Genomic DNA, 22,964 nt, shown 5'->3' on the forward strand with positions numbered 1-22,964 from the left:
CTAAATGATTCTATGATTCTGTATTTCTGAATATAGCTAAACACATCATCAGCAGTGAAGACATGCAAGCGTATCTGTTATATTGCTGCTCATTGTTTCCTTTTTTTTTCCAACTCTCTCTTTCTGCTTAATAAATATCTGCCAAATCTGTTTCATGCTTATTCACACTTTAAACATTGAGATTTGTAGTGGTTTCCTACCACTGGTAGATGTTTTTCATCTGAAAGCCACTGTTCTCATTTAGGCCTGTTGAAAGCGTGGCAACATTTCTGTTAGTCTTGGGGTTTATAATGTTGTTTTAGTGAAAAGCATGCATGGGTTTGGATTTAGGAGAACATTGTCTCTTTAATACAGATAGATAAAGAAAGCAGTGTATTGTATTTATCAAAAGGAAATGTCAGCAGAACTTTATAGTCTGGTAATTAGATAACGCAGATAAGTCTGCTGAGTTTGTGTGCTCACAACTGCCGTTCCAGATAACACTTCCTGAAGTCAATTATAAGAACTTACTTACTCAATATGGTAAATTTTTTTGTGGCTACTTTAAACTGTACTAAAACTGAGAAAGAAAGAGAGAAAGAGAGAAAGGAAAGAAGAAAGAAAGAGGGAGGGAAGGAGAAAAAAGAAGGGAGGGGAAGGGAAGGGAAGGGAAGGGAAGGGAAGGGAAGGGACAAGAAAGAAAAAGGAAAGGAAAGAAAAGGGAAAAGAAAAGAAAAGAGAAAACAAAAAAAGAGAAAAGAAAAAAGCAAAGCAAAGAAAGAAAAGAAAAGAAAAGAAAAGAAAAGAAAAGAAAAGAAAAGAAAAGAAAAGAAAAGAAAAGAAAAGAAAAGAAAAGAAAAGAAAAGAAAAGAAAAGAAAAGAAAAGAAAAGAAAAGAAAAGAAAAGGAAAGAAAAAGAGAAAAGGAAAAGAGGAAAAGGAAAAAGAACAAGATTAGAAAAGAAAAGGAAAGAAAAATGAAAATGAAGATACAGGCTATGACAAGCACCATATGTAGTCTTTCCACGTTAGCTTTTCGCTCTGAACAATCCTGCTTGCTTTGAGCTTTGAGAAAAAGCACTGGGCACCTGACTTTTCAAAAGACGCCCACAATCTCGGCAGCAGCAGCAACAGCAACAGCTGTGCCAAACCATCACCATTGCAGGCAATGGAGAATTCCACGGGCCCTTTGATTCAAACCGAGGTAAAACCAGACCGAAGCAAGGGGCTTACATTTTTCAGACAGGTGGCCTTTGTAAACACCCATGTTTGCATGTATGGGAAAACTTGTAAAGGAAAATCTTAGTGCCTTGAGCAGGAAAGTACACAAAGCCAAATTATCTTGGATGCAGAACTTGGATCCACAGTTGGAGGCCTGATTCTGCTCTGTACAATTTTTCTTTTCAATGTAGACAAGGTATTTTGACTCTATGCCTATTAAATAAGTTCTGAAGAGGTTTAATTTTTTTGTATTAATGGTCTTAAAAATAGCCTTTTATGCTAGGAGTTCACATTCTTTGTGCCTCATTTAGTTAGTTGTTCTTAAGGATACCAGTTTTCTGTGTGCAGGTTACCATTAAAAGTATTTTCTGACATACAGCCAAATCCTGCAGTTTGCTTGTGGTAAATACAACCTTCCTCAGGCCACTAAAATGCTACTTAGGGCTAGAAAATGGGACAAGAGGGAGAACTTACCCTTGAAGATGTTCACATTCTAAGGCAAAATCAAAAGTAAAATGCACAAAATTGTAATGACATGAGATTCCAAGATAAATTCCATTTCTGGGAAAAATAAAGAAAAGGAAAGGAAGTTTTCAGCTAATTTGCTGTCTGCCAGGAAATACACACTTGTGATTTTGCTCTATTGCTTCACAGAGAAAGTGAAACTCACGAGAGCTTTTCAACATGGTATTTCGGTTTACCATAGCTGAAAATCTCCTTCATAAATATCTTGACTTTGAAGTGTTTTGAAAAAAAAAAATGTAGTTTTCTGTTGGGTAAAAGTTCTGAATAGAAACAATCGTCCATTGTGAACATCCAGGCAGCGGTGGGAGCTGGGTGCAGAAATGGCTTTGCAGTACAAGTCCTCCCCACATGAAGCGCTGGTCAGAGTTGTCTATCTGCTCTGTCTTTTCCCATAGAATGCGCTGCCCTCACAAAGTTCTATTTTCATGTTACAAAAGAGAACACAGGAGACCCCCATCCTGATCCTTTCTCCTGCTCGGTCTTCAACACCCTGGGAAATTACACTGTGGAGATACACAAGCTAACCACGAGTCCTGAGCCAGCACAGCTGTAAGTGCTTGAGCCTTGTCCAAACAGCTATGTATTTTCTTAATTATACCTGCATGTATACAGCCACATAGCCATGCTCTGCAAAACACAATGGTATAATACTGTGTGTGGAACAGTGAGAAAACGTGTGGAGAACACAACAGCAACATGTGCTCGCAGCCCAGAAAGCCAACTGTATCTTGGGCTGCATCTAAAGAAGCACAGCCAGCAGGTCAGTGGAGGTCATTCTGCCCCTCTGCTGTGGTGAGACCACACCTGGAGTACTGTGTTCAGTTCTGGAGTCCTCAACACAGAAAAGACATAGACCTGCTGGAGTGGGTCTGGAGAAAGGCCACAAAAATTATCAGAGGGATGGAGCACCTCTCCTGTGGAGCAGGCTGAGACAGCTGGGGTTGCTCAGCCTGGAGAAAAGACTCTGTGAAGACCTCAATTGCAGCCTTTTAGTTATTAAGAGGGGTCTACAAGAAAAACAGGGACAGACTTTTTAGCAGGGCTTGTTCTGATAGGATGAGGGGTGATGGGTTTAAACTGAAAGAGGGGAGATTCAGAATAGACATGAAGAAATTTTTTACAATGAGGGTGGTAAAAGAGTGGTGCAGGATGCCCAGAGAGGTGGTGGATGCACCATCCCAGGAGACATTCAAGGCCAGGCTGGATGTGATTCTGGGCAACCTGGTCTAGTTGTAGATGTCCCGGCTCACTGCAGGGGGGTTGAAATAGATGACCTTTGAAGGTGCCTTCCAACCCATGCTATTCTATGAGTCTGTGATTCTTCTACTAGCTCGGTTTGGATAGACAAATAAGGGAAGGTATCTGCACTGATGTACATGATTTTTTTTTGATGTAGCTGCATCTACACGGGCCGTTTAACTGGTATAGTTTTATACCATGTAAAAAAGAAACTTGCCTGGACATATATAACCCATGCACAGAGGAGGCTTTAAAGTAAGCAATGCTAGTTTATATAGTTGCCCCTAGTAGGTGACATGAGTCTGCACTGACACTCACAGTTACCCCCACAGCTAACACATGAGTTCCTCATCTATGCCAAGGAGTAAAGCATTCCTGAACATGACACTAAGATGCCCTGGATACACCTGTGCTAGGAAATTAAACAGCTCCTGGCCTCAATCATCTGTATTATTGTGTTGCTACAGGGGTCCCTGCCATGCTTGTGTCCCCACAGTTTGCAGTGTCCCAGGTTCTTCCTAGGCACAAAGCATGGGCCATCCCCAACAGGCAGTGTGGTTGTGAGCAGTCAGTTTGGGAGAGTAAGGCAGTTTAACACTATGGACATAGACTGGTCCATACTGACTGGCTCTGCAGGGCCAGAGAGCAGCCCCAACAGCCTCAAATGTATTGGTGCAGAAGATGAGGCTGCAGCAGCAGGAGAAAAGAGCAGGGATGTTTCTTCCTAAGAAAAAAACCCAACCTGTCATGAGGATGCTGTGGCCTCAGCCAGATCTCCCTTGCCTCCCTGCCCCATTGACCAAGCAGCAGCCCCACACAGCAGTGGGGCTGTTGTCCACCTCTGCCCCACTGCAAGCAGGAGAATCAGCCATCAAATTTTCACAACAGGCCCCATGATTCATCTGAAAATATGCCTCATAGAGCACATTGAGTCTTTCCTGGTCAGCTTCTTGATTTCTCTGACTTGCACAGTAGGTAGCAGAGACACAGTCAGGTGAAGGTAGTGGCTCCTGAAGAGGGGAGGGAATGCAGAGGTTCCCCATTCATCTGTCACGAGTACATGTCAGCATCAGGACAGGCTGCTACTCAGTCTGGAATCTGGGCGAGAAGTAGTTCTCAGGTCATTTTGTTTGAAATACATGACTTTGAATGTTAAGCCATACAAAGGGAGGTTTCCCAAGGTGTGCATCATTCCTGCAGCTTTCCTCCTTGTCCCTCATAGTCTTAAACCAAGTTGTATCTGTATCTCTACCTGCAAAATGGTTTTCCTGGAAGATGGATGGCTACAGCAGAGAGCCAGCTATAGCAGAGAGCTTGAGTGCTAATCTGTGAGAGGAGGCTGACGGCACCATGGCCCCCCATGTCAACACTGCCGTGTGTGGCATCCTTTCTGTGCCATTGGCCTGCAGCTGCATCACATCCCCCCTGCACACACCAACAGAGCTGCCTCGCTCCGGGTTGTCTCCTTGATGCCAGTGCAGGCATATCCTCCCTGCGATGATGGATGTTTCAATTGTGAGAGGGGTCTTCATTCCATACAAACATCTGAAAGGGCTTTGCAAAAAATAGCTCCCCATCTCACAGACAAGCAATCTGACATGCAGAGATAGGAAATAGCCTTACTCACCTTGGAAGGTATTTTAACATTCACCACCACGGTATCCTCTCACACACACAGATGACCTCCTCCTGTTAGCACAACCAGGAGGCCCCCACTTTCCTAAGGTCTTGGAAAGATTAAGTGACACAGGTCCAAGGTTGCACAGGAAGTCTGGAGGGAAAGCTGGAAATAGAAGGTGGCCCTTCTGAGTCCCTCGACAGCGCCTTGACCACAAGACCATCCTTCCTCTCCCAAGGTTATACATTAGGTCTGTGATGGAGACAGGAATAGTACCCAGGTTTCCTGACACCCAAATTGTCCTGCTGCACTGTGTACAAAGTAAACACAAATATCAATTTAAACCAATTTATAAGCCTGTGTCTTGCAATTAAAAGGAAGACATGCTGTCTGAACCCAAAGCTTCCTATGTTTCAAAAGCTGTAGCACACTTCAATTAAAAAGTCCCCTTGCACAAGCACAGCTGCTATTATCTCCCCACAGCTAACCTCTGCTGCTGTTTCAGTGCCTCTAAGTTCCTAACATGTCCCATGCATGCCAACTTTGCCAATGCCACTTGCCACAGAGATACTGATTTGCAGGCAGAGACATGGGGTGACGGGTGCCCTCTCCAGCCACCCTGTTGAGACCTGGCACTGAATGAGGCCAAGCCCTCCCTGGCTGCTCCAGGGCGGAGAGAAGAAGATGTTGCAGGTCAAGGTGGGAACATGAAGGGATGGTGCCACAGCAATGGCCTGGGGAGGGACCCCAGGCACCTGAGGTCCTGGCACAGTGGACAGACTAGCACCTGGGGTATGATCCACCCAGGAGGCAGACCTGGGTACACCAGCCATGGTCTTTCACGTCTCCTGCTGCACCAGTATGTGCAGCTTTCCCGGGGAGAGCCAGAGATGTGCTGTGTCAGGAGCGGCACGGTGCCATGTGTCCCCGCAGCTCATTGGAGTCTTTCCATTAACTTAATGGGCTTTGGATCAGGCCCTGAATTCTCAGCTGTCCTGGCTAAACGGCCTCCCCAGGCAGGCTCTCCTCTCATTTCAGAACCAAGAGGCCTTTCGGAGACCCTGCTGACAGGGAGGTTCCTGCCGCTTTCTGGCAGCAGAGCTCGATCTGCAGGCAAGCACTGCCCTGTCAGGGCTGAGGCAGGCAGGCACCCTCGCTGCCCCTTGCCCATGGTGTGCACCTCCTGCGTCACAACACGGTACCTGCACATGCCACCCTACCTCAAACGAACACACACGACTTCCCCCTGCCAGATCATCCAGTTTTTTCCCCAGAAAGGCCCAGGTACTAAATGTGAGGAGTGTGGATCCATTGCTCCACGCTACATAATTAAGCCTGCTATGGCCACCAAAAGCCCCTGTATACACACACAAACACACTAAGGTTTGGGGGAATTACTAATTCTGTACAAGAGATAAATCCTGCAGTGTGGCAGTAGCCTCAACCGTGCTCATGACAGAAATGCGAGAAGCCGTTGGGCTCATCTGTGTAGCAATCATTTCAGAAGGTGCTCTAGGAGGACAAGACAATGGATTCATAGAATCATAGAATAGTTAGGGTTGGAAAAGACCTTAAGATCATCAAGTTCCAATCCCCTTCCCATGTGCAGGGACACTTCACCCTAGACCATGTCAGCCAAGGCTTTGTCCAACCTGGCCTTGAACACTGCCAGAGATGGAGCATTAACAACTTCTTCGGGCAACCTGTGCCAGTGCCTCAGCACCCTCACAGTAAAGAACTCCTTCCTTATATCTAACCTGAACTTCCCCTGTTTAAGTTTGAACCCATTGTCCTATCAATATAGTCCCTAATGGAGAGTCCCTCTCTAGCATCGCTGGCCTTCTCTTTGCCCACAGTACATTTTCCTTCACTCACCAAGCTCAGCACTTCTGGTAATTAGCACACTTGGACAAACTGAGCTTTCTGAAGCTTTTATATTTTTAAGCAAAGTTAGACAGATGCTAATGTTGTGCCTCCAGTGTGCTTTTCCAGACCTTTACCTGACTTCATATTAAAGTAGCACTTGCTATAGCACTGAAGACTTGTATTATAGAAGCACTCAGCCATCAATGACCTTCCATTCATTACTGCTATTTCTACAGAAGCAGCATTAAGAGGACCCAGCTGAGACCATGGCACTGACTGCACAAAGTGCAGTGCATCATAGGAGGCAAGCCTGCTCCAAAAAGCCTGGGAAGAAGAGGAAAGAGGGAGAAATAAAGTGATTTGCCCAAGGTTCAAGAGCAACTCATCTCTCAGCAACAGAGATGGCAATAAAGCCCGCCAATGCTCCCTCGTTTGTCCAGCCTGTGAGATTATGTTGCTGTGTGAACACCTGCTGCCATACACACTGTTGTGCCTCGTTTAATATATGATGCATTGACTGGTTATCAGCAGATTGTTATGTTACTGCTCAGGTGGAAAGCGCTGTTCAGACCATCACTGACAGGCTGGTTTTTAACACCTCGCATCACTCTCATGGAAGCTTTCCCTAAACAGACACTTTGGGATAAATGAAGAGGCTGACCCTGCTGGGTCACTTCATGAGAAGTGAGTTAGTAGATCTTGTCTAAGGTTTGGCTTAGCGAGAAAGCTTTATAGGCAGACAAGCTCCTGCAGTCAGTTTTCCATTGACCTCACACCAAAGTCCAACTTCAGTGGTTCATGCACTTATATATGCTGGAACAAGGGGAGTACCTATATACTTTACAGCTGTAGATCACCAGCTGAGATAATAGCTTGATTATATCTGCTTTCTCACTCTGTATTTTGGATAGCATCCCCCTCTCCTGAAGTAAATGGGAACAGAGGATTTTCATCTGCTCCCTGAAGCTGCAGGAGGTGGACCACAATGTTTTGGGTTCAGATTTAATGGGGCAAAAAGGAAATTATTTCCTAGGTTTTCCTTTTTTTTCCTGAAGTGGAAGAACACTTTGCTTGTTTCTGAAGAGCAATTAATGTGCAGTGCAGCCTGAAGGACTTAGGGCAAACTAAATTGGGGAAATTGCCTTAGCATTGGAGCCAAGCCACAGGATGGGATCACCCTGCCCTTATATGAAAGCAGCAGGCACAAGGGGCAGAGTGAAAACCAAAGATGCAACTAATCCTTCAGACAGGTATCATAGCCAGGGGAGTTGTGGCCACCATTCAATTGTCAGTCTTTCCTGGAGAAGGAAGAGCCGCCCCCCAAGCAGGCGTGACTGGGGGAGCTCATATCCCATGGGCATACACTAAGGACCTGAACCAGGGACACTCGCTGGCATGCCCTGTGTGTCCCAAACTTGCCTGGACTCCAGGCAAGTGTTTGGGGTTGGAAGGAATGAAGAGCTGAGTCATGATGAGCCCTACATCTGGACTGTGATGGAGCACACTCCTATGGCTCTTCCTCTGGAAGTGAAGCCTTATATTTATACATACACTGCTGAACACGAATGAGCAAACATTACTGTGGGTTCTAACAGACATTTGCCTTTGGGGTAATAGGGAGCACAACCTTGGGGTCAACAGTTTAGAAGGTTATGAGGGGGAAGAGCAGGGTCTACACAGAGCAAGTTGTTCCCCACTCTTTGTGATAGGTCTTGGTACTATCCCATCCACCTGCAAATCCATGGAAGTCTGTCAGATGCCTGTTTGCAAGGTTCAATCAGTGCACCATTGGTTACAGAACATACAGAGCACTCTGGTTATCATTAATAATATTTATTTTGGAAAAATATTTTAAAAATGAATCTTCATTAACAAAACGGTAAAAAAAACTCAAATAACATTTGCACAATATTCCATAAATACATTTATATACAAAAAAATATAGTCACATAGACCCGAAGTGCCTTTGTACATATTTACCAAAAAATTTAAATTATAAAAAAATGAACATCACAAAATACTCAAACTTTACAATTATCATGAAAATATTTTTACAGATTCAAAAAAATAACACACTTTTTCTCACCTAGTAAAAACACATTTTAGTATCAAAAAAGACAATAAAGGCAGTGTTTGTGTCTCTAATTCAAGAAAAGACTGGCTCATAAGAATCCAAAATATACACTTCAGGCAGTGCATGCTTCTTATGTAGTAATTAAGTCCATTCATTTAAATATATATAGAAAAGCAACTGACCATAGTGCAATGATAAAATTCATAAAAGGCAGTGCAACAGTAATCTTTGAACACAGACCCTTGCCTGGTGTCCATCTTGTTTCTTTATTTTGCAGTCACTTTGCTAACTTCAGTAGAGAACCAGCTCAAGCCTGAATTTAGTTTCTCAGCAGCAGTCAGTGAAGGAATCTATATCCCATTCCTCTTTCAGCAGCATTCATCGGGGCACATCTCCTCTGAAATTGTTCTGAAAAACCACCTTGCCATATCGCCTCTGGTTTACACCTGGTGAGACAGAACATGAGCAGAGGTCATGAGATGGTAACAGAAAGTAAGAAGAGGGCTGTAAGGCTGCAGAGCACTCTGTCTTTACACAGGGCAAGAATGGACCGGGCATGAAACACACTAAAGGGTTGGTCAGAAGACCACAACCACACTGTCACTGTACCCTTGTCTGCAAAGTCATCGTACATGTAACATCCACAGCAGCAAGCCACTGAGCTTGTCTTTATAACATCCACAGCACGACAAACTTGAGCTGGCTAGATTTCAACAGGTATGAATCACTATGGTACGATGGAAAAGGGTTTTGCTGCCCTGACGTGTTAGATGAGGTCTGTACATCAAGACTCCTCTGCTGCTCAAGGGCAAGGCAGTATACTAACCTCAGTTGCTATGATGCACTCATCTTTCTCTTCTGATATGACATACACCGACTGGTACTTTGTGTCCTTTGAAGTGGAATATACTGAATCTGGTCTTTTTCTTTCAGAAGTATCACTATTGAAGACAAAAAGAGACAACACAGGTCAGATGGCTGTTGCTTAACGCTACCTCTGAGACACACACACATCTTTCTGAGTCAAGCCACCCCACCTGCTCAGATGTGAGACATACCTCTTTAGTTGTACTGCACTTTTCTCCTCTGCCTCTGAATCATATGTTTCACACTTGGCTTCACATTTGCTGTGCTCCTCTTTAACAGAGTCCTCATTCTTGAGTTCATGCACCAAATTGTAATCCACTGATGGGTATCTGACTTTGTAGCCATTTTTATCAGAGTTATCACTGTGAAAGTCTACTTTCTTATTCGTGTTCTTTATCTGAGTGGCACCAATGACACTTATGGATATGTCCTTCTCGCGCTGGCAGTTGGCTAGGTTGTTCATGGTCTCGGTCTCACTCCTGCAGGCATCAGGCTGGTGGTGCCTCTTCTGCACTCTGAGCCTGACGCAGACGACCATAGCAGCACACCCCAGCAGCAGCATGAGGACCAGGATAATCCCAGCGCAGACAGCGATCCAGGGGAACTGGGCATTCTGGCCTTCCGTGTACTTCTCAGTGAAGTCCACGATGACCGGTCCCTGCGGTGGCTCGGGGAGCAGGAACTGGCAGTTGAGCCCACCGTACCCCCGGGCGCACTCACAGACGTAGCGGTTGTTTCTTTCATGGCAGGTGGCCCCGTTGTGGCAGGGGCTGTGTTCGCATCTGCTCACTGGGGTGCTGCAGTTCTTCCCATTGTATCCCGGGGGGCAGGTGCAGGAATAGTCATTGATGCCATCCTGACAGGTCCCTCCATTCACGCAGGGGAAGGAGGCACAGTCGTCCACGTTGTCATCACAGTGTCGCCCAGTGAAGCCAGCCTGGCACTGGCATATGTAGGAGTTCCCCAGATCAACGCACTGGGCTCCTACAAGACATCAAGGGGACAAGTGCTGAGCAGTGGACAGAAAGACCCAACAGCCTCCCACCTCCTGCTTTTCGGGGACTGTCACAACCAGCAGCTGAGAAAAGCTTTGGTTTTAAGAGGTTAGCTCAACCATGGCCAAATCTGATCCACCATAAAAAGTACAGGGTGTTTTTTTTTAAGGAAGATATTTGTTAATCAGATCTATGTTTCATTCTCCATCCTATTCCCTTTTTAACATTTCACTTATCTCGGACAACAAAGCTAGTCCAGATCAGGTTAATATCACAATCTCACATTACAGAGTTTGAGTGGCAACGAATAAGGAAGACTGCTGTAAAGAAAGTCTTCACTAGTTTAATGAGAACAGGAAGATTACTGTCAATAGATTACAAGTAATAATATTTAACGCTTGCATGGCATTTTGCATCCACAGACCTCAGAGTTTTCGCAAAACATCTGCAAGTATAATCCTTCAGGGTTTTGTGCAAGAAGCTTCAGCCCAATTTACCTGCCCAGAGCCACGCTTTGAAAAAATGGGATCTTCACCAGTGGCCCAAACAACACCATTACTTTTAAAGTACAGATCCTCCATCAAGTACACCATCAACGTGTCATGGGTCACGATTGATCAGTGGGCCTGGTTATCAACTCCAGACCAGAAGCCAAAGCAACTGGATGGTCTCCTTTTAGAAGGTCACTGTAGAATATTTGACCTTACCATTAGCACAAGGGCTGGAGCTGCAGTAATCGATTTTCTTCTCACAGTTGAACCCAGAATAACCCAGTGGGCAGCGGCAGCTGTATCCCCCATCAGGGTTGTCGGTGCATCGCCCACCATTGAAGCACGGTCCATCAGCACAAGTCATCGCGCTCAGCTCACAGTTTTTACCATAGAATCCTGGGGGGCATGTGCAGGAGTAGCTGTTCTCAAGATCCTGGGGGAAAGAAATGAGAAATGGTCAAAACATTTACCTGAAGCTGCTCTGAAATTCACAAAGGGATTCTGAAAAATCAGTAAAACTGATGTTAACTCCTCCCTTGGGGGTTCAGATGTCACAAGCAACTCAAACTTACAGTGCAGCTTCCACCATTCTTGCAAGGGTTGGCATCACACTCGTTGATTTCAATCTCACAGTTGGAGCCTGTGTACCCAGGTCGGCAAGAACATGTGTAGCTCCCCTGTCCAGTGTTGGTGCATGTGGCACCGTTCTTGCAGGGCTTGTGGTGGGTGCAGTAGTTCAGGTCTGTAAAAGAGGACAGTCAAGACACTTGCTAGTCTATAAGGCTAGCACAGGGTGAGGGAGCTCAAAAGAGCCACTTGCTCTCTGTGTTTTAAAATAGACACTCAGGCAAGGGCTGAGAACTCACCTTGGTTGCAGAAAAGGCCACCCCAGCCTTCCTGGCAGTTGCACTGCCACGGCTGCTGACAAGTACCATGAAGGCACCCTGGGTATCGGATGCACTCATCACAGTACCGGCCCTGCCAACCCACTCTGCATCTGGAAAAAAAAAGACCAACAACAAAGTCTCGTCAGATTTAGACTTCTCACAGTTGGAAACCCTATCGGAAACTCTGCAAACACACTGATGCCAGGAATCAAGTTTCTTAAAAGCCCTCAGTGATCCTTCATGTGAGAAAGTCACCGAGTCCAACCATAGCATCAGCTTTCATCAGCCCCAGCTATTTCTTCCATTTCCTTAGATAGAACCATGGTTCCAGGTAGTTAATTTGTTTACTCTAACAACAAACAGCTAAACCTGACACACAGCACTGTAAACTCATCAGGTTAAGCACTGTTGTTTGACTTGTAGATTAATACTTTGATCTGGCATCACCTGGATTTCTCAAATTACCATCTAATATGAAGAAAGGCATTTAAACCAACCCTCCAAATGACCAATAGCTTATTTAACACCATAGCATCAACATTACAGACAAAGAAGGGAGCAGGAGGAGAGTGGAAAACTTACTTGCATTCCCCAGGTTTGTCGCAGAAGCCATGCTGCTCATCGCATCCAGGCAAACAAATCGCTGTAAACAAAGCAAGCAGGGAAAGACATCAGCACTGGGGCCAAATACCGCCCTTTTCCAAGTCCAATCCTGAGAGCACCTTGCAGGTGGGGAGCGAGCCCCTTTTACTAGGTCGGGGCAGTTAAGCACAGCTGAGTTAATCTCTGGAGTCTGCAGGAGTATTGATCTCGCCCTGTAACTGGGTACTTTACTTATCGCCAGGGATGAGCATTCTTCTTAATACAGTTGCACACAGACAAAAGAGGGCTCACAATTGCTCCCTTCCCCACAGCCCCCCACCCCCCTTCACTTCCCAGTGAGGGTCAGAAGTCCTTTTTTCCAATTCTATGCACACAGCTCCACCTCTTAATATCCCCCAAAAGTGTGTGTGCAGATAAGAGTGGACAGCTGGTGTGCAGGGTGCCAGTGCAAGACAGCTGCTCTATTGTCTATTCTCTCCCAGCAGCTGCCCCACTGCAACAATACCCCGGTCCCAGAGCCAATGGGGCCAGCGGCCGGCGGCCGGGCAGCCTATCCCTGCCCACAGCTAATCTATGGCACGCGCGTGATTTCGCTGCAAAAAAACTTTTTTTGTTGTTTCGTATTCAAATAAATAAGTCTAAAGTTCTTCCTCCCTCCTTCCCCCCCTCCTCCACCCCTCTCCGAAAAGGGGCGGGCGGCTGGGTGCAGCCCTGTTAAAAGAGGTAAGCGAGCCAGCGGGAGGGAGGATGAGGGAAGGGAAAAAAGGGACTTCTGCTCATTACTTCGCCTGGTTATGGAACTCATTAAGCAGGCACTGCAAAGTTTTAATTCAACAAAGCCAGCCGGAGACAATGGCATGCGAGGGAAAGAGGGGGAGGAGAAAAAGAAAGAAAGAATCAGTGCTGATAATCAGATCGCCTCCAAGTTAGAAAGAATGGAGCTGGGGGCAAGGCAACGGGAAGCAAACTGCGACTGGCGGCTCCGCTCACTAACGGCAAAACATTCTTTTTGCATGCACACATAAACACATCTCCCCTGCCTAGTATTGCTCCTATAAGCTGTTTTGTTTTTTGTTTTTTTTTACTGAGAGGAAAAGTAGAGTGAAGAGCCTACGTAACGAATCAAGAAGGACAGACAGCCTTCTACTTTTCCATGGGGAGAGCAGCGATGTACAGGCATCCAAAAGTGCTGACAGCCCCGAAAGAGCTCATTATCAAAATGCTTCCTTTTTCCCCACCCCTTGACACAGCTGGGCTAGGCACTTTTGATCATGGGAAAGGTTATAGTTCCTATTTAAAACACTATCAAAGGAAACGTGAGCCTCTCTGCCTGCTGTTTATTGTGCAGCTCTGTACCGTGAAACGCTAAAAGCATCCTAGCAGTCACTAACAGTGTGAATAGTCAGTTTTGGCTCAGTTGGTAGCAGCTCAGCTGAGACCACAGTGTAGGTGGGCTTTAAGAAAAACAAAAACACAACATGGAGAAAACTGAGAGGCTGCTTTACAGCCTGTAACAGTTTCCTCCCTGCCTGCCTGGCTCTTTGGTGACTGAGAGGAGCACTCACCCAGTACGTCATCCGTCAGCGTACTTCGGATCCATGTACACACACAAACAGAGAATGCCATCACACACTGCAGCAGGAGCTGTGTGCGTGTTTGGGTGTACACCGCTGGGTATCTACAAAAGGGTATCTGACAACCCTGACTATCCTTGCTGTGATCTGTTCACTGTCCCAGCTTTTCCTGCTGTATCAACACATCACATTCCTCAACAACTTCAAGCTCAGGCATACTTTGAAACTCATATCCCTCACTACTTTATTAGTAGTAATGATCATGGCAATCGCACAGAAGAGAGATGGGGAAGTAGTTGAATGTTCTCGTGGCTCCAGGTGCAACAATGTCTGTTAGTGACAGTTTATGAGTACCCCAAATGAGAAATGTACGGTCTAGAGGCCACAGAGATTATCTTGCCCTCCCAATACTTTTCTCAGCACAAGGTGACAAGACATCAGACCATAATAAGCCTACCAATAAGCCTGCTGCATGGATGTTTCCACAGCCTACCTCCCTCTCCTGAAGCCATGTACCCTGTAGATAATAATATTGGTGTACCATGGTTGAAGGGGTGGCTACATATAAAAAGTAAGCCTGATATATTTTAATAAATCCTTGAGCAACTGCTAAACATTTTGCTATCAGATTTGCTGTCTACAGCAATGAGCAGGAGTGTAATGCTGGCACTGACATTTTATTAGCTTGAGAAGGGGCTGCCTAGGTTAACTTCCTTTGGCAATGCTGAAGGCCTCCTGTCCCCTGCACCAGCAAAGCGTGTACACAGCATCAGACCTTCACTCACTGTAGCTTGGTTCCCCTCTTCCATGGGGCCTGATGTCAGAGAAATACCCCACAAGAGCTCAGAGAACCCTGCTGTAACCAGCACCCAGGGAGACAAGAAGGTAGACACTCACGCTCAGTGCAGTACTGGCCTTTCCAGCCCGGGTTGCAGACTTTCTCGCCGCGCTCTCCACAAGTGAAGTGACCAAAGGCATCATCTCGGGGGCGGCAGAAGACAGAGCAGCCTTCTCCATAGTAGTGCTCATCGCACACAAAGCGATAGGAGTACTTGAGGTCAGTGCGGCCACTGCTGTGCAGGTCCTGGGACCACTCTTCCCCTACTGCCAAGTGCCTCTGGGTGGCCAGGCGGCTGATGAGGCGCTCGGGATTTTCTGTGTGGAAGTGGAGAGGAGAGGTGTGATTAGGGAACCCGAAGCAGGCAGGGGCACAGGAAGATGCTCAACTGGGGGTCTCTGGTGGGAGGGGAACAGCAGAGGCAGGATGATAGGGCTGTGTGCCAACAGGTTGGCCTTTTTTCCCACGGCCTTCTGAAGAGGAGCAGGGATGGGATGAGGGGAATATGCTTTATACTGCAGAAAGAAGGGGAAAGTAGGACTGCAAGGCTGGGATTATTCTGGGCAAGAGTCTGTTTCAAGATGGTTACCTGTGGTGAGGTCATCAGGAGAGTCCGTATGCAGAGCTTCAATGATGAGTGAGAAGGTGCCCTGGGGAAAGGAGCAGAGATAAGCCACCGGGAGAGCATGAGAGCAGGTAAGGCCAGAAGGCAGCATCCCAAGCACCCAGGAACTATCAGTTCCCACCCCTGGGGGGATCAGTGGTCCCTTGGAAAGGGTCTTACCCAGCTAGGGTGGCCCAGGGGGATGGGATGGGATGGGATGGGATGGGATGGGATGGGATGGGATGGGATGGGATGGGACGGGGTGGGAGGGGATGGGTTGTGGACCGTCCCCTCCCTTGCCATCCCCCACTTACGGGCCAGGTGAAGCCGAAGGGGAAGCGGATAGGGTTACTGAAGGCCGGGTCCGCGCCCCCCGCGCCGTCGGGAACGCTGAAAGAGTTGGCACCGAGGACGGGGGTGATGGCGCTGCCGTAGGTGCAGGGCGGCTCGGGGGAGACGCTGGCCTGGTAGTGCTTGAGGCAGACGCGGAAGAAGGTCTTGCAGTCGCACTGCTGCAGCCCGCCGCCGCCGGGGCCGCCGCCGCGGCAGCAGTTGCGGTTGCTGAGCAGCCCCTTCTTATTGACAAACTCCTGCAGCTTCAGCTCGAAGACCCCGGAGCAGCCGACCTGCGGGGCGGGGACAGCGGCCGTCAGACCTCCGAGCATCCCGCTCCCCCGGCCCGAGCCTGGGCACCGGCGGGACCGACACCCCCTCCTCCCCGCCTCCTCGGGAGCCGGCTGCAACAGGCAGTGGTAGTGCCCGGCACCGCCTCAGGACCAGCTCCCTCCGGAGCAGGGAGCGCTGAAGGTATTCCTGCCTCCCTTTTCCCCGCGGGCACCTACCTGGCAGCGGCTCAGCAGCACAGAGAGGAGGGCCAGTGTCAGCAGGACCCGACCTCCCATTTTGGAGGGGCAGCTCTGGTGCCCTCGCTTTCCTCCCCCTTGTCTTCTCCTCAGAGGGGAAAGGGGACAGTGTCTCTCGGGGGAAGAGTAAAACACAGCGGCCAGAGCCGCTCGCCCCAGCAGAGCTGGAAGAGTTAGTGTCACGGTCTCCTCCTTTCAGGAGAGCCTCTGACTTTTTGTCCCCCCTCTGTCGATAGCTCTAGGTGTAGCCTGTCGGTGGCTGACAGCTCTTTGGGATAGCAAAAGATTTAAAAAAGGAAGAAAAAAAAGAAAAAAATTTTTACGATTAATCTGCTAAATTCTTTTTCTTTCCCAATCCACGATGCTCCTCCTTTTCTCCAGGAAGAAAAAAAAAATAAAAATAAAAAATTTGTTAAAAAGGCAACTTAATTCCCAAGAGAGGCAGAGAAAAGGCTTCCCAATGAAGATCAAAAATCGGCGATCTGGAAATCCCTGCGGCAGCGGCGGCAGCGGCGGTAATTCCCGGTGCGGTGCGGTGCGGGAGCGGCTCTGCGCGGCTGCGCTTGCCCTGCGCCCGTCGGGGCTGGTAGGTGTCAAACGGCAGCAGGTCACGTCGGAGCCTTGATCCCTTTTTGTGTTTTTCTTTTTTTCCTTTTTATTTTATTATTTTTTCAGAAGCAGCGGAGCTCTCTCCTTGTTGTGGGCTCACTTTTGTTTTTAGAGGAATCCCAGCCAACAAAAACAAGCTCGTGTCTCAACAGCGGCGCGCTGAGCGTGTCCGGGTGTGCTCCTACGGGGGACTGGGGGGGGGGGGGGGGAGGGTTGGGGGCTGCTCCGCGCTGCTCCGCTCCGCGCCGCGCTTCGGCGGCTCTCTCCGAGGGGGAAGCGCTAAGGATCTGCCTCTCCTTGGGTGCCTGCCTCCCTTATATCCCGCCAGCCGCCTGCATGCCTAATGAGATGCAAATGAGCAGCCCCCCAATCTGGCTAGCGCTGTCACAAAGGAGCCACTTTTCCAAACCCTCCTCTCAATGGATCGCCAAATGGTCAGTGAGCTGTAAAATGTGCAACCCTCCTCCCCCTCCCCTCCTCGCTCACAAAACGTGCTCATTTACATTCCTGCAAATTTGGTAACCGCAAGAATCCCCCTTCTGCTCCGGGGAGAGGTAACACCGCGCCGCACCGAGCAGCGGCAGCGCAACGCGCTCCGCCGTGGAAACGGCCCCGGGGACGGCGGCTGGAATTACCTCTCCAAACGTGCAAAGCTACCGCCGTGCCCCCCAAAAGTAACTCGCTGACTGTGACTACTTCCAAGGGGCATCTTCGGCTTTAACGGGAAGAGGGAGGTGGGAGCCAGCGAGCCGCAGCAAGGGGGATCTGATCCCTCGAAATGCACGCCGTGTTTCCCTTGGCATAACCGGGATAATTGGAGGGGAGTGGTGGTGATGAATTTGGGAGAACCGAGCAGGGGCTCGGTCTTCCCTTGGCTCCGCTCACACCGCCAGTCCCGCCGGCGGAGGGAAGAGAGGTCCCGAGAATCGCGGCGGCGCGGGAGGGTGCGGGCTGGTTGGCGGGTGGGGGGGACCCACGGAGGGGACCAGGCTGCGGGGCTCCGCGGGTCCCGTCCCCGACACCACCACTGCCGGAGAGAGCCACCGCTCCGCCCGGGTCTCGCACCCCTCTATGATTATTATCATCATCGTCCCCACCAACCTCTCCCTCTCTCTCTCTTTTTTCCTCCTTCAGCTTAGTAAAAAGTGAGTTTGGTGTGTGTCGTTCGCGTGGCTGTCATTAAGGCCGTTTGTTATTGTGTGAGGGCTGAATCAGTTAGCTCTTTGTGCTCTCAGCTGTATGGTAATGTAGACAGCACCTGCTCCCTGCACAATGCGAGGGAGAGAAAGAGCTCCCCTCGGCGCACGCTACTGCCTCTACAACAATGTCCGCACATTTTTTAAAGAAATCCCTTCCAGCACTTCCCCTCTCCGTAGAAAAAAAAAAAAAAAAATACCCCCACCAACCCCACAACTTTGCACAAACCGGAAACTTATTATTATTATTTTATATATCACACGCTAGATCTTCAAAACGTGGAAAGGAGTACACTGATGCGGTGAAAAAGGGATACAGATGATGACTATTTGAGTAGTATTTTAATGCTGGATGGAAGCGGGGGATAAAAGTCGGAGGGCGACTCTGGCACGTCCCTCCAAGCGGGGTTTTCCATTTTGCTCGGACCCCCTGTTTAAACACCTTCGGTAGGCGCAGGCGGATTCATTAGGATGCAAGGTGTAACTGTCTCTGTAAATGTCATTTTAATTGTAACAGATCATTTCAGCGCAGATTAAGCTTGTGTGCGAAAGGAGAGGATTTGGCCACAATAACCTCACTGTAGGTATGCCGTGCTAAAAGCCTTATTATGGCGACTTCATTGGGTTGAAACGTGCATTTGCATGGCAAAATGTGACTTTCATTGAAGCAGATGTCTTGATCACAAATTATCTTACAATGCGCTAGGAAAAAAAAAATATCTTAAAGACTTCTTAAAGTAAACGCATTGGGTAATACCAATTAAAAGAAAATCACTAATGAGTTCATTCAGCCCAGCTCTTCTTGACTGTTCAGGACTGTAGATGCCAGCGTTCATTTACTGGGTGTTGGTGGCATATACCCCAAACCCGAACAGGTACCCTCGGTACTTTAACAAATATACAGACTTCTGCAACTCAGTGTGTGATCCTCTACATCTAATTTTGGTCGAACCAGGGGCTTGCTTACAGGTACTCTTCTCCCTTCACCCCGCCCCTCGACGCTTAAGGGAAATCTTAAATGTACAGGAATGTTTGGGGGTTGCGTTTGGGGTTTCCCACCACCCCTGAGGTATATCTAGGCAAAGAGGGGAGCAGCGATCCCGCAGGCACCATGCGAGGGAGAGGGGAAGGTGGCGGGTCTAAGGCGGACCGGCCGCACCGCGCATCCCCCCCCCCCCCGCCCCCCGCCTCCCGCTCGGTGCCCATCCTCGGCTGCGGCGGGGACCGGGACACACAAGCACGACACCCGGGAGCAACGCCGGATTGAACTGTACATTACTTTTGCCACCTAGCGTCAGCATCTTTACAAGTGGCTTGCTGCTGCTTCTCAAATTTGGCTGCGGCGTTATCCCCGGGAAAGCGGGGCGGGGGGGGGGGGGGGGGGGGGGGGGAGAGGGGGGGGGGGGGGGGGGGGGGGGAAATCACTTCGTATAGGAGATACAAAGCGAGTGGGGCGGAGGGGGCCTTGATATTTGCGGGTAGCCCCTCGGTGGAGGAGAGAAATGATATATCACGGCGAATCTTTTAATCTGCGAGAAATAGAAAGCTGGTCCATTAGCATCTTCTTGCTTAAAAAAATGGAAATAAAAAGTTACACGCGCGAGGGCTTTAACCCAGGGATAGGGAAAAAAAAAAAAGAAAAGACCCGAAAAAACTTGCCCCCAAATCCTTAACAACCCCCCTTCGGTACCGGGTATTTGTTAAATTGACGTGGCACAGATTTCTCGATTACCGCTGCTGAGCGTGACTGAAAGGCGCCGTGAGAGCCGGCAGGATCCTGCCCACGGCGCTCATTCTTCTCCCGCTTAATTTATGCCACGCGATTCTGTATTGGGGAAATCAAGCAGAAAGCTCCTTTTTCTGCTTTTTTCCCCCCTCTCCCTCTCTCTTTCAGATGCTGGGCTAACGGGGAGACTGTTTAACTTAAGTGTTTCTATAGGAGGCTGTTGTAGTTTAACTCCTGCCCACCAGTAGCTGAGGCGAACAAAGGAGGGACTCGAGGTCCAACTATTCATCCATTCTCTGCACTTTAATTTTCATTGATTTCGAAGACAAGGGGAGCCCTTAGGGATTCTCGCTGAAGGGGGATGACACGCCTTTAGACGCGATCAGCCCCCCAGCCAGCCATCTGCTCCCAACCAAATGGCGCTTTTTCGCTCCCAACCGCGTGTCTCCGCACCGCGCTCGCCCGCCGCCCCCCGCGCCTCCCTGGCGCTGGTAACCGCGCACTGACACCAACCCCCACGCACGGTGATGGGCCATCTCTCCCACACCTTCGCCCGAGGCTCGGCCGCGCTAGCCCCACCGGGGACAACCGGCGGCGGGACCCCCGGGGGCAGAATGCTATGACCCCGCACGGCCGGGATACGGTGGGCCCTGCCACGGGTGGCAGCGACTCGCTGGGGCGGGTGGGGTATTGTGCTCTCCCTCCTGCCCTAATCGATACCCTCCCTGCAACCACTCCCCTGCTCTGCCCCGGGCGCGGGGGATTTACGGGGCGCCGCGCAGCACCGCGGCCGAGAGCGCCCGTCAGCAGAGGCCCTTATTTCTAAGCGAGCCAGATGATGGGAAAAGTCACTTCAAAAGGATGTGCGTGTATGTGTGTTAATTAGGGCGACGCTCTGCCATCGCTGGCGCGCAACCCTGATTTTTCCCGGGACGGAGGGCTCCGGGCATATGGCGAACGGTGCGCCGGCGGAGGGACGTGTACGTGTGGAGCTATGTGTAGTCGAGTGTGCATAATATTTTAATTAGGTCTATAGTCCCTACGGAGGTATGTGTGAGCTGCTGCCCCTCCGCCGCAGCCCTCCCTACACGCCCCCTTCACCTGTCCCCCCGGGACGGGATGGGAGTGGAGGGCAGGGCGGGGCAGGCGGGGCGCCGCCGGGCCTGGGCTCTGCCTCCCCCTCGGGCCCCGCGCTCGGCGGCGTGCACGGGGTGTGGGCTCTGGCCGGGGCCCCGCCGCCGAGCGCCCCAACCCGACCCGAGTCGAGAGGGCGGGGAGCGCGGAGATGACGCAAGGGAGCTCTGCCGGCCTTGCCGTGTGCAGGGAGGAGGATTAAGAAGTTTAGCGTGTAGGTTAGCCCAAAGTTGCAAAGGCATGTGCTGATTAGAATAAGAAAGAGCAGTCGCGTGGCTCAGCTGGCACACAGCGAGGCCAGATGATAGATAAGCAGCTCTGGGCCTTCCCTCCCCCCCCCCCCCCCCCCCCCCCCCAGCCCCCTTTTTCAAATCGCAAATCATCTGCTCCGGCCCTATCCTAGCCCCTCATTTTCATGACAATGGTTGTGTGTTTACCTGTGATCCTGGGACGGGGCATTCCTTTGTCTCCCGAGGAGATTACCGCAGCCAGCTGCTCTGCAACCCTGTCCCTGGGCAAATCCCGAAGTGGCCCCTATATGTGTTTTACTGATTGCACACGAGGAGAACGCGAAAACCCCCGTCCCGTCCCGTCCGGTTCCCCTGCGCTACTTGTTTGTTGGGGTTTGCTCCCTGGCTTGCTTCCGACGGGACTTTCTTCGTGGGAAACTACGAGGGATAAAATTGGTCACTCGTTTGCGTAAACTGCCGTTGCTCCGGGAGCAGAGGAGCACCGCCCGCTCGAGGGGGCAGAGCCGTGGGGCCTCCCCGCGACGAGGGTACATCAGGGGCTCGGGGGAAGGAGGCTTCCCCCGCCTTGCTCCCCTCGGTCAGGAATAGCACCCTGCGCTGAAGCCTCTCGTGGGTGCCCCCGGCCGGGCGCTCCCGCCGCCTCCCCCACTTCCTAGTCTCTGCTCCGGGATGCAGCGATTCAAACGTTCCCAACACCCGCACCCTTGCCCCGCCAGGGAGAAGCGCGGCCTCGCGTTCTGGGGAGCTCTTTGCCCCCCTTGAACTCCAAGGACACCAGCGATCTTCTGTACACTAGAACCCACGGATCGCGTTTGCATTCCTCCCGTGGTCCTGAGATCTGCCCTGTGCCCCAGCACCCATCACCCCGTTAGGCAAGCCTGGCAAAACCCTGTGCAGCACAGGGGCCTGGTTGGTCTTGGCCATGGTGTCACAGCGCAGGAAGGGTGAACAGTCATGCTCCCGTCATATACATGGGATAAAAAAAACATGATGACACTTCTCAGAAAAATACTTTGCATTCCGGCAATGAGATTCCACTGGATGGCTGGAAAGATTCCCTTCTGCTACTAACCTTGGTAGCAATATTCACTGTGTTCACCAGTTCTCATAGGGAAAAACCCTCTTCTCTTTTCCCTGGTTTTATTAATCATCATCTTAAGCCAGAACTCTATCATCGTAGCTTTAAACCACCACTCCAGAGTAGCTGCACAGGCCCCTCTCATTCTGCGACACCAGCCCAGCATTCTGCTGTACTGTACTGCTTTTCATGCGTGAAGGGGTTTTCTGTTCCCCTGTGGCCTGCAGCCCCCTTGGCATGGTGTGCACATCTTGTTGCTGTGCAAAACCTGCTGCTAATAAACTCTGGGGGTGGAGGGTGCAGTCTGAGTGTATGTTTCCAGGGCTTTCCAAGCCACTTCCAATTTGAGTCTTTTTTATTTCTTTCCTCATCTCTCCGTGTGAGGGGAAGGGGGGGGGGAAGGAGAAGGTGGGGGCAGAAACTCTTCTGCAGAAGGTGATTATGAGAAAGAGGATGGGTATGGATGGGGCGGGCCCAAGCTTTTGGAAATGCTCTCCCCTTTTCTGAGAGCATCTGCCCGGAGATGAACAGATGTGGGCACCTGCGGTGACAGGCCACATATGCTCCATCCTATTCACAGGCATTCAGACACGGCCACAATGGTGAGGCTTTGTGCACGCCGAGTCACCAAATATATTAATCTGCACTCCCCAGAGCACTGCTCTGTTTAATTTTTCACCGGCAATAACATCTAATCCCCCACCGACTCCCCTGTGTCCCTCTTCCCC

At 49.8% G+C, this 22,964-nt stretch overlaps 1 protein-coding gene across 1 annotated transcript; it reads right to left on the reverse strand.

Annotated features, from left to right (window-relative positions):
* Window positions 1-8,321: 8,321 nt before the first annotated feature.
* DLL1 (delta like canonical Notch ligand 1) lies at window positions 8,322-16,795 on the reverse strand. The gene is made up of 11 exons (XM_057406976.1): window positions 16,222-16,795; window positions 15,694-16,005; window positions 15,365-15,425; window positions 14,835-15,092; window positions 12,343-12,403; window positions 11,740-11,870; window positions 11,446-11,615; window positions 11,090-11,306; window positions 9,579-10,371; window positions 9,347-9,461; window positions 8,322-8,966 (listed from the first exon to the last, which is right to left on the reverse strand). The coding sequence occupies exons 1-11, from the start codon at window positions 16,279-16,281 to the stop codon at window positions 8,961-8,963; spliced, it is 2,184 nt and encodes a 727-aa protein (XP_057262959.1). The 5' UTR covers window positions 16,282-16,795; the 3' UTR covers window positions 8,322-8,960.
* Window positions 16,796-22,964: the final 6,169 nt, after the last annotated feature.

This window comes from Pezoporus wallicus, unplaced genomic scaffold, assembly GCF_028554395.1.
Source record: "Pezoporus wallicus isolate ANWC-B61680 ecotype Strahan unplaced genomic scaffold, APGP_CSIRO_Pwel_v1 scaffold_6362, whole genome shotgun sequence".
NCBI classification, from domain to species: domain Eukaryota; kingdom Metazoa; phylum Chordata; class Aves; order Psittaciformes; family Psittacidae; genus Pezoporus; species Pezoporus wallicus.

Coding starts and splice junctions, on each gene's coding strand:
- DLL1 (XM_057406976.1), bottom strand. CDS start 16,281: ATGGGAGGTCGGGTCCTGCTGACACTGGCCCTCCTCTCTGTGCTGCTG. Junction 12,404..14,834: donor AGGCCAGTACTGCACTGAGC/GTGAGTGTCTAC, acceptor CTTTGTTTACAG/CGATTTGTTTGCCTGGATGC. Junction 11,307..11,445: donor AGAATGGTGGAAGCTGCACT/GTAAGTTTGAGT, acceptor TCTTTCCCCCAG/GATCTTGAGAACAGCTACTC.